At 41.1% G+C, this 11,914-nt stretch overlaps 1 protein-coding gene across 1 annotated transcript; it reads right to left on the bottom strand.

Annotated features, from left to right (window-relative positions):
• Window positions 1-1,854: 1,854 nt before the first annotated feature.
• Window positions 1,855-11,565, bottom strand: gcc1 (GRIP and coiled-coil domain containing 1). Its single transcript, XM_088924120.1, has 3 exons — window positions 11,462-11,565; window positions 9,722-10,830; window positions 1,855-7,064 (listed from the first exon to the last, which is right to left on the bottom strand). Exons 2-3 carry the CDS (start codon window positions 10,781-10,783, stop codon window positions 5,751-5,753), a joined length of 2,376 nt encoding a protein of 791 aa, XP_088780246.1. The 5' UTR covers window positions 10,784-10,830; window positions 11,462-11,565; the 3' UTR covers window positions 1,855-5,750.
• Window positions 11,566-11,914: the final 349 nt, after the last annotated feature.

Here is an 11,914-nt window from a genome sequence, read left to right on the forward strand (position 1 = left end):
GGGATAGAGTTCCAGAGCTTTGGGGCATAGTCACCCATAGAGTGCAGACGGGCTTGGGGGACAGATAGGAGACCAGAATTTGAGGAAAGAAGGCTGTGAAGTGGGGAGTAGGAAAATAGTAGCTCAGACAGGTACTGAGGTACTAAAGCCATGTAAAGCCTTATAGGTGAGCATGAAGATTTTGAAGTCGACATGAAAGCTGAATGGAAGCCAGTGCAAGGACTCCAGGATAGGAGTAATGTGATCACTTGCACTAGACCTGGTCAGGATTCTGGCTGCCAAATTTCGGACATACTGCAGTTTGTTCAGAGTAGATTTAGATACCCCACTGAGTAGAGCATTACAGTAGTTAAGTCGGGAGAATACGAAAGTAACAACATTTCTTTATTCAGCAATAAAAGGGATACCCCCATGAATTCAATGTAAAGTAAAACAGAAGACCCTTGTTGTTTTTGATGAGGTCTGTCAACAGTTAATAAGAGGCCATGAGGCCTGCAGTATTGTTTTGCCTACAGCTCAACTATTTTAATATTATACAATGTTAGCAATTAATCATTAACTCATTAACTTATTTGATTAAAGTGCAACCTATTAAAAAGATTCAAATCTAAATTGAGGTTTGGCTTTTGGCAAAACATTAAATAGAAATGTAACTGTAATTTCTAATGTTGAAAGGGAGAAATACACCATAGAGAAATACAAATTGTTGATTTTTAGTAATGGTTGTAATGTCTCTGTTAAAACAAAAAAAAAAGTTTCATACTTTACATATAATGTACATGAAGAATTACTAGAAATTGCTTACAACAGTAGGGCCCTGGGTTCAATTCCAGACCTGGAATACTATCTATGTGGAGTTTGTATGTTCTCCTCATGTTCACATGGGTTTCCTTCCACTGCAATAAGAATGCTCAAGCATTTTTGCTACTAGATTACCTGGTTCCTATTGGTAGGTTAATGAGCTTCTGTGAAAACTGGTCCTGGTGTGAGTCTGAGTGTGTTCTTTGATTTCCTGGTTCCTGACCAGGAAAGTATTCCACCTTGTGCCCCTTGCTTTCTGGGATAGGTTCTAGCTTCCATCTGACCCTGTATTGGATAAAGTGGTAAGAAAATGGATGGATGTTATAAGTATAACATATATTGTATATATGACTGTAGGTATAATTAAGAAACCACATTATAATATATTACAGGGTGATACAGCCAGCAGCCATATCACCTTGCAACTCGCAACTGGCAACCCACTGCAGCTAAGCAGGTGTGAGCCTGGTCAGTACCAGGATGCGAGACCTCCTGGGAAAAACTACGGTTGCTGCTGGAAGAGGTGTTAGTGGGGCCAGCAGGGGGCGCTCACCCTGCAGTCTATATGGGTCCTAATGCCCCAGTATAGTGACAGCGACACTGCACTGTAAAAAGGTGCTGTCCTTTGGATGAGACGTAAAACCGAGGTCCTGACTCTCTGTGGTCATTAAAAATCCCAGGGTGTTTCTCGGAAAGAGAAGGGATGTTACCCCGGCATCCTGGCCAAATTTCCCATTGGCTTTTATCAATCATGGCCTCCTAATAATCCCCATCTATGAATTGGCTTAATCACTCTGTTCTCCTCCCCACTGATAGCTGGTGTGTGGTGAGTGTTTCTGGTGCACTACAGCTGCTGTCACATCATCCAGGTGGATGCTGCACTTTGGTGGTGGTGGTGGAGGGGAGACCCCATTACCTGTAAAGTGCTTTGAGTGGAGTGTCCAGAAAAGTGCTATATAAGTGTAAGCAATTATTATTATTATAATATTTGATACAGGTCTTTTACAGCACTGTAAATGTAACATAATGCTACAGAACACATACAAAGGGAAGTCATCAAGAAAAGCATCTTTATTAGTTTTAGGAATAAAATACATTTCAGAATTAATACAGTTTCACCCTCTAACATTAATAATCATAAATGTTTACTGTATTATAAAGGGATGTTTTTGTTAAGTTAAAAATATCTGAGGACAGAAATAACATATCATACAATTATATACAAAAATACAAGGGAAGATGAGGTACGTATTGTCCTTTAGCATAATTACAGTGCCGTGAAAATCTATTTTTCCCCTTACTGATTTCCTGTACTATTGCAAATTTTTTTACTGAATGTTTTTAGGTCCTCAACCAAAATCTAATATTAGATAAAGGGAACCTGAGTGAACAAATAACACAAATAATTTTGTTTTACTTATTTAATCTATTTAATAAACAACATTATCCAAAACCAACTGGCACTGTGTGAAAAAGTAACTGCCCAATTAAAAGGATAATTTAGAGTCAGCTGACTGAACACAGCCAGGCTTGATTACAGCCAGCCCTGCTCAATATAAACCTCACTTATTTTGACCCTTACCATCAGTCAAGTTGCCAGCACAAAGATTCAACAAGCACATTATGCCACAATAAAAGGAAATTTCTGAAGAGATCAGAACAAATTTGTTGATAGCTATCAGTCTGGAAGGGTTACAAAGCCATTTCTAAGGCTCTGGGGACTCCACCGAACCACAGTTAGAGCCATAATTTCCAAACGGAGAACACTTGGAACAGTAATAAACCTTCCCAGGAGTGCCGGCCTGCCAAAATTTCTCCAAAGGCGCAGTGTAAAATCATCCAGGAAGTCACAAAGGATCCTAAAAAAACATCCAAAGAACTGCAGGCTTCACTTGCTTAGGTCAGTGTTCATGACTCCACAATCAGAAAGAGACTGGGCAAAAATGGGCTTCATGGGAGAGTAGCAAGGCAGAAACCACTGCTAACCCAGAAGTACATAAATGCTCATCTATCATTTGCCAAGAAGCACCTGGATGATCCCCAAGCCTTGTGGGACAATGTTCTATGGACAGATGAGTCAAAAGTAGAACTTTTTGGACGACATGGGTCCGATTATGTCTGGTGTAAAGCAAACACAGCATTCCACAGTAAGAACATCATGCTAACACTCAAACATGGTGGTAGTAGTGTGATGGTGTGGAGATGCTTTGCTGCCCCAGGACCTGGATGACTGGCCATAATTAAAGGAACCATGAATTCTGCTCTGCATCAGAAAATTCTAAAGAAGTATGTTCGGTCATCCGTCCGTGAGCTGATCCACAAGCAAGTCCACATCAGAAAGGCTGAAAAGAAGCAAAATTAATTTTTTTGGAGTGGCCAAGTCAAAGTCCAGACCTAAACCCAAGAGATGCTGTAGCAGGACCTGAAATGAGCAGTTAATGCTTGAACACGTACCAATGTTTCTGAATTAAAGCAGTTCTGTGAGAAAGAGTGGGCTAAAATTTATCCACAGTGGTGTGAAAGAATTATAGGAAGCATTTGGTTGCAGTCACTGCAGCTAAAGGTGGCACAACCAATTATTAAGTGTAATTAAGGGCAATTACTTTTTCACACAGGGGATATGGGTATTGAATAACTTTGTTTATTAAATAAATGAAATAATAATAATAATAAAAAAGTGTTTAAAGAATACATCCAGTGTGACAAAGATGCAATAATATGGGAAATCAGGAAGGGGGCTAATTCATGGCACTGTATAATCATTGTATTCACAATATTTATTTTACAAATGAAAAGACTCGACTCTCAAAGGAAATCTTATAGTTAACTATTGTTATCTCTGCACATTGACATCAAATTAACAAAAAAGTAGTTTAGAGTTTCCTATATGAAAATGACTACTTTTTGAGGAAAAGCTTCTTTCATTAGTTTAAGTCCAGGTTCCACTGTTTGCACAAGCTCTTCAACTGTTACTCACAGAAACACAGGTTGGGAGGAAAGGATATGGCAGAGTGCAATGCATAACACAAATAATGTCCTAAACAAATTTTAGAACACCTCATATCAAAAGTGTTTGAACTGCCTGAAGCAGGCACATAAAGAGATTAAATCATTTATCTTCAAATACTAGTATCCAATTTCGATCACGCAAGTCCTTATCATCTTTTTTGTTTTAAACAAAACATCAGACCCTAGTCTATAGGACCCTTTGTTTATTTCTGACCTCCCCTTTACAAAATGTTTCCCATGGTCACAGAGTATGACTCACAGCTTTATAGCTGTAGTAAAATATTTGAACATTGCTGGATTTCACAGCTTGTTGCTACTGACAGCGACACCTTTGACCATTATTTACTGTCCTTCAACATGTGACTCTGTAATGTGGTGCTACAGATACGTATGACATTTTATATTGTACAGTTATCTGTCTCCATCTGTTCAGAACCAAATGTGCCTCTTTCCCAGAATGCAATCCATTTTTAAAAAAATCTTTGAGAAAATTAATCCACCTCTCCTACAGTTCCCATGCTGAAAGATGACAAGTCAGTACCTTTCTCTTTAGGCAGTGTTAAAAATATCCTTTACATTTGAAAGAGATCATGGATGGAAAGATGGCTCCACATCACAACAAAAAAGTCTGATGTGTTCACTGCCTTTATGTATCTTACTTAAGTGCGAAGTTTACAGATGTAACATCACTACACCAGATGATACTCCAGATGTAACACTGATGACTAAAGTAAATATGTTGGATGTTGTGCTAGGTCATGAGTGGAACATCAGGATTGCTTTGTGATGGATTAACTCATACCTCTCCTACTGCTACTAAACTGAGAAACAAAAATTGCAAAACATGAAAAATATGACAGATTATGGGCTGACTGATCTAAGCAGTGAAGGACTGTATTCAAGAAGCAGTTTGGACCCCAAAAAAACAGACTTGGATGACTAGTGGTCAGTTCTCGTCAGGGATAAGTCTCATTTCTATTTGGACTGCGCAGACAACAGGGTGTAGACCTACATACCAAAACAATAAATGTGCCAGATCTGAACTTATAAATTAGAAGTATTTCTCAGTAATGTTTCACCATATCAGAAAAGTGATTAATTTAAAGAAATACCCATTACCATACTTTGACATTATAGTTATTTAAGTTTACAATTCCTAGCTCTACCATTATCAGTCCAAATCTGAAAGCCTATTATCATGGACAATATAGGGCTTTGGATAAGGCCTAACAAAGAAGAGAAATTATAGAAAGTTATGAAATTACGTTTTCAAAACAATGCAGCTATGAAACAAAAGGACACCTTTAAAAGGACTGCCTTCTAAATATATAAATTATGAAGCTCCACACAGTTTTGTATGACCATAGGGTTTTCTTAAATATTTATATAAGCATTTACAAAACTAAAAATGTTAAAATGTTACAAATGTGATTATATATAAATGGTCCCCATAACATCAGTTAGATTGTATTTTGGTGTCACTTCAGTATTATCTTCTTGTATACGCATCACTCAATTTAGTGCCAACATTTGTTGTAGTTTGTTGACCTCTAGAGGAACTACATGGTAGTTCAAGAACGAAAGGTATATTTTACTTGTCACACCATAATCTTTCGGTTTACTTTGACACTACACAATTTAAACAAGGTCTGCTAGTTCAGTAACCATGAACAAAAATGCCCCAGATAATGCATAAAACAGAATACACACTGTGTGACACCAAAACACAAAATAACTTGATTCTGAATTACCTCATTCTGAATGAAATAACGCATTCAAACAAAAAAAGCATACTTCATTAAACTGAATATTACATAATTTAGAGGCATTCAGAACTTAACCTAAAGAATGTAAACCTGTTAAAGAAACAACACTTCAGGAATCAGAAATTTGTGTTTCACGTTTTCTTTATAACCCAATTTCTTACACTTCTGTTCCCGCTACCTCATCCCGGTATTCCACCAACTATGAACCTGCTGTTTTACAACAGCTTGTTTTTCCTGTGGACTAAAGTGCAATATCGTCAGAATGGCAGTAAGTGTCTGCTGTCGGCCACGGGAGTCCTGCAAAGTTAAGAACCGGTATATGATATTTTTCAGATATTCCAGGTTGGCCCCTTCCCGGCTCTGGTCTCTTGTGTATTTCTCAATCTGCTCTCGGAGCACAGCCACCTCCTCGCTGTGGCGCTCCTCTTTGGTGAGGAGCGTGTCTTGCAGCTGATGAATCTCTCCCTCCAGGCGATGTTTCTGCTTCCGCAGTGCGCTGATCTCGACTTCTTTACGGGCCAACTGCTCAGCATAGAGAAGAAGAGTAGGCTCAGTGGGTCCTGCCATTTTAAGAGCCTGGGCAATCACATCTTGAGTAGAATCATCTTCAGTGTCACCAGCAATGTTGATTTCCATTTCCGTTGGGTTATTGTCACTGTATTTTTTGTGTCCTCCTAAACCGTACCCCAAAGACATAGACCGAAACCTCTCCAACTCTTGATCCTTTTCTGTCAAGAGGGCAAGGGTACGGTCTCTTTGCTTGTGTAGTTCCTCTTCTAACTTGAGAAATCTTTCACGGTACTCAGCTTCCAACCTCTCCAGCTCCTGTTTGTGGCTTTGTTGGAGACTACAAATGTACTGCTGCCTAGACTCCAGCTCTTGTTTGTGCTTGTTCTCCATTTCGTCACAAGAAAGACGGAGAGAAATGTACTTTTCCTTGAGCTCAGACAGCTGGTCGCGCACCTCCTCCAACTCCTTTGCTAGATTCCCATCCTTTACCGTTTTATTTTTGAGTACAACCTGCGCTCTCATCTTGTACCGCTCAAACTCGTCCTTCAGCTGCTTCAGCTCCTGCTGATAATAAACAACAGAAGCCTTTTCTCCGTCGGAATGCTCACTGTTAATGGCAGTCTCCGCATCACACAGTGTCTCGATTTCTAACGGCTGCTGTGATTTCTGGGTAGCCAGGAGCAGCAGTTTTCGCACCTTCACCATTTTTTCCTTCAGTACATTCACATCTAAGTTTGTCTCATCAATAGTAAGATCTACTGATGTCCTAGCAGAGGCTGCAAAAGCCAAAGTCTTGTTTTCCATATCCAGCTGCATTATGCGGTCCTTGAGCTTCTGAAGCATTAACTGGTCCTTCTGCTTGGCTTTCTCGTATGTCCCTAAGAGCTCAGACAGCTCAGAGACTCGTTCTTCAAGGCTGGCCAAACGGCTTTCTTCCAGCTGGGACTGCTCTCGGAGCCGTTCCTCTGCTTGACCTGCCTGTGCACATCGAAACAGAACAAACAATTAAGAAGTGGTTGGTGACTGGTATAGCTAATTAGCTCTCTACCTTTATAATACACTTTTGAACATTTCATGAGTTAATAAAATGTGAACATTTTAGCACTGAGATTTTATAAAAAATGGGGAGGATCCTAAAATGTTTTTTATGCATCCAATTTGGACATGCTAATTGTTTTCTGAAATGAAGTTTAAATAGCACCTACAAGGCCAGTACCACTTGGAGATACAGTGAAGTCCATAAGTATTTGGACAGTGACACAATTTGTGTTGTTTTGGCTCTGTACTCTAGCACATTGGATTTGAAATGAAATTATAAAGTTAAAGTGCAGAATGTCAGCTTCAATTCGAGGGTATTTATGTCTGTATTGGGTGAACTACATAGAAATCACAGCCCTTTTTATACATAGTCCTCCCATTATAGGGGACCAAAAGTAATTGGACAATTGGCTGCTTCTTAGCCAGCTGTGTGTTGTTGCATCGTTAGTTCACGCACAAGAGAGCTAACAAAAGGTCTAGAGTTGATTCTAGATGTGGCATTTGCATCTGGAGTCTGTTGCTGTTGTCTCTCAACATGAGGACCAAAGATGTGTCAATGCCAGTAAAGTGGGCCATCAAAAATCAGAATAAATCAATCAGAGCCAAAACATTAGATGTGTCAAAATCAACTGGTACATTGCTAAGAAGCAAGAACACTCTGGTGAGCTTGGCAATAGCAAACGACCTGGTGGACCACGGGAGACCACAGTAGTGGATGACCGAAGAATACTTTCAATCGTGAAGAAAAAACCCTTTTCAACTGTTGAACAGATCAGGAACACTGTCCAGGATGTGGGCATAGATGTGTTAAAGACTGCCATAAAGAGAGGAATACACCAGCATAATCTCAGGGGGTTCACCACAAGATGCAAACCACTGGTAAGCCTCAAGAACAGAAAGCGCAAGTTACAGTTTGCTAAAAAGTACATAAAAAGCCTGTAGAGTTCTGGGACAGATGAGATGAAGATTAACCTGTACCAGACTGATGGAAAGAGCAAAGTGTGGAGAAAAAAAGGAACTGCTCGTGATCAAAAGCATACCACCTCATCTGTAAAATACGGTGGAGGTAGTGTTATGCCTGGGGCATGTATGGCATGTATTGCCTGTCTTTATTGATGATGTGACTGCCGACGCAGCAGCAGGAGGAAGTGGACATAAGCATTTTATCTGCTCAGATCCAATTAAATGCCTCAAAACACATAGGACGGTTCTTCACCTTGCAGCAAGACAATAATAATAATAATAATAATAATAATAATAAACAACTTTATTTTATATAGCACTTTTAAAGGTGGCTTTTCAAAGCGCTTTACAGGATGACAATAACAAAAAATAAGAAGCATACAACAATAAATAAGAAGAATACACAAGATAAAACACAATTACAATATATAGGGGAGACCGTGGATGGTGGGACTAAGAAGAGCAGAGGGGTGAAGAATGGAACCAGTTAAGTAAAGGCTTTTCTGAAGAAGAGGGTTTTGAGTCTGGATTTGAAGGAGTTTAGAGAAGGTGACTCTCTGATATCCTTGGGGAGAGAGTTCCAGAGCTTGGGGGCATAACAGGAGAAGGCCCTGTCACCCATACAATGTAGACGGGCTTGGGGGGCAGTAAGGAGAGCAGAATTAGAAGAGTGAAGGTTGTGAGGTGGGGAGTAGGACGATAATAGTTCAGACAGGTACTGAGGTGCCAAGCCATGCAGGCCTTAACCCCAAACATACTGCTAAAGCAACTATGGAGTTTTTCAGGGCCAAAAAGTGGAATTTTCTTGAATGGCCAGGTCAATCATCCAACCTGAATCCCACTGAGCATGCATGTCACTTACGGAAGACAAGACTGACGGCAAAAAGCCCCCGAAATAAGCAGGAACTGAAAATGGCTGCATTACAGGCCTGGCAGAACGTCACCAGGAAAGCTACCCAGCGTCTGGTGATGACTAAGGGTCGCAGACTTCAGGCAGTCATCGACTGCAAAGGATTTGCAACCAAGTACTAAACATGACAATTTTATTTAAGATTATGTTAATGTGTCCAATTACTTTTGGTCCCCTGAAATGGGGGGTACGTATAAAAAGGGCTGTGATTCCTATATGGTTCACCCAATATAGGCATAAATACCCTTAAATTAACCTCGACATTCTGCACTTTAACCTGATGGACATTGTTTCATTTTAAATCCAATGTGCTGGAATAAAGAGCCAAAACAAATACACTGTCCAAATACTTACAGACTGCACTGTATGCGCGTGCACAACTGCCACGCTGTCTATCATTTAACACTCAGCGAGCTCCACTGTGCCTCACAGGAGAGAGAGCACTGTCAAGAGGAATGGTGCATCTCTCACAGAAACCACTGCAGGCTCACAAGCACCTGGTAGATTCTAAGGCTTGCTGTTGTGCAGCAGGCAGGGGAAATCAATTCCTTTAGGCCCAGCAGTGCTCAGCTGATTTTGTGCTACCCTCTGGGGAACCTATGAAATCTAATCTATGTTTGAACTTGTGACTCCTGGATTGCAATACTCAACCTCCACTCTATTCAAGCTTCTTTGCTGAATGAACTACTCACAAGAGCTAAAGTACATACTGTATGAAAATTACCTTTCTCATCTCCTGTTGGATTTGTAGCTGGAAGTGTGCTTTGAGATCTTCAATCTCCTGCTGTAGTTCTCCCACGCGGGGGTCGGGCTTGCACTTCTCTCTCTCGGCCTCCACGAGAGCTTTCCTCATTTCCTCCAGCTCCGTGGAAAGCACCCTAACCTGAGCTTCGTAGTCTCCCACGCGGTCGGCGGTTGTCATTTTCTCTACCAGAGCTTCTCTGGTCTCCTCCAGCCTAAGCTCTACATCTTGCCTGGCGGCCCGCTCCTCCTGCAGCAGCTTCTGGAGCTCACGGAGCATCAGCGCGTGGTCTCCTTGCTCCTGTGCCCGCTCGTGCTGCTGGGTGATGACCCGGGCTTTGGCCTCTGCGAGCTGCTCCTGCAGGCTTTTCACTTCCGCTTCATGATGGCTCCTCTCCTCCTCCAGGCTTTTGCACAGATCCTCGAGGTCTTGCTTCACCTTCTTCTTGTCTGCCTGGAAGGAGGCCTCCATCCTTGACTTCTCCTGCGTCACAGTGGCCAAGGAGCTGGTCAGGGTGGACAGCTGGGCTTTCAGCTGCAGGACTCTCCTGTCAGTCTCCCCAGCCACCTGCTGCTCCCCACTGCTGGAGCTGACGCCACTCTCCGAGCCATTATTGTCTTCAGCCCTTTGCAAAGCGGACACCGCCGGCCCGTGTTCGCTAAGGCTCTTTTCTTCTTCGGTCACCTCTCCCTTGGTGCTGCTGCTGGCCACGCTGTTAGCGGTGTCCACACTGGCCGCTGTGTCCACGCTGTCTTCGCTGTGCAACGAACACTTGTCGTCTCCAAGGTCCGAAGAACGCCGCTCCAGACCAGAGGCCCCAGAATGCGTTTCATTAGAATAGCTCAGGTCAGCTTCCTGGGATACAGTCAGAACTTTCAAGCTTGCCTCCAAAGCTTCCTTTTCCTTCAGAAGGCTTTTGTAAGCCCTGACAACGTCTTTAAAACGGGTCTGGTACTGCACCAGCTGTTTTTTCAGACTTTCTACAGTTTCCAGCAGCTCCTTCTTACTGGGGCCACCCCCAAAATTCATTCCAAACTTCTCCATGTTTGCTGGTTTCAGCTAAACAATCATACACGTCATGTCCCGAGGCACTATGAAAGAAAAAGAAAAATGAATCAGACAAAAACTTAACATGTAGGAAATTTGAAATCCCCGTAACCATTGAGTAAAAAAATAAATGTGAAACAAATACACGTACGAAGACGGTGGGGATGATCATTTCGCATGTGCGATAAAACACAGCAAACCACCGTATAAAACCGAGCGTTTGTAATTCAATTCTCGCAACAAAGGAGAACTAGATATGCATAGAAACGAGTTCAACTGTCGTCCTTTCACTTCAAACTGTAATCTGCTAACCAAGAGAATCTCCGACTTAAAAATTGAGGGAAAAATTAGTGCAATTCTGAGTGGCTAAAAAGACCAGTTCTACTCAAAATAAGAGTAAATAAAATTATGTAAGCAAACCTCTACTCAAGAATATCTAATTTAAGATGTAATTCTCTGCTTTAGTTTTCATCTTTCAGCAACGGCTGCCATAAAGTTCATAATTCCATTATGAATAAATAATAAAAAATAAAAACAAAATGCAATGTTGTGATATCTGGAATTTTCCTGGAGGCCTCACAAAGCTGACAGTCACATGGAGAAATGTCTCGAATACAGAACATCTACTAACGCTACACTTCGTATTTTGAACTAATGAAAAAGCTGCAAACGTACTTGTTTTTTTCTCTCTGTCCTCGATTAGTCGTTTTAGCTTGCGATCTTATACACAGCTTACGTGTCCGTAACTCGTACTTCCTGGAAAGGGTCCTTTTAGTAACGGAGTTTTCATGTTATTGGATTTGTTTAGCAATAAAGTTTTTACAACAAATTTATGGGGGCCATCTTAGTAAGGTCGGAAATAATTAGTCTGTGAACAATTGTAGCATTCAGAGAAGAGTTTTATTATTTTGTATGCTTGTTCCTTTACTTTATATTTGTTTCAGAATAAACAAACAAAATTACGACGTAACGTAAAATAATTGTTGCTCCCCACCGAGTTGATCGCGGGGTCTTATTTTAAAGATCTTATTATAATGCTTTAGTACAGCGATCATTAGTTGTAAATACCTTTTACAGGGTGTTGATATTGTAACGCATACGGCGGACACTGCAGGTTGTTCGAGGTAC

This window comes from Atractosteus spatula, chromosome 8 (genome assembly GCF_055471065.1).
Source record: "Atractosteus spatula isolate fAtrSpa1 chromosome 8, fAtrSpa1.hap1, whole genome shotgun sequence".
NCBI classification, from domain to species: domain Eukaryota; kingdom Metazoa; phylum Chordata; class Actinopteri; order Semionotiformes; family Lepisosteidae; genus Atractosteus; species Atractosteus spatula.

Bases quoted from the DNA above. Each gene is read 5' to 3' on its own strand.
- gcc1 (XM_088924120.1), bottom strand. From the start codon at position 10,783: ATGGAGAAGTTTGGAATGAATTTTGGGGGTGGCCCCAGTAAGAAGGAG. The intron at 7,065-9,721 runs GTAATTTTCATA...CGATGTGCACAG, and splicing joins TCCAACAGGAGATGAGAAAG to GCAGGTCAAGCAGAGGAACG.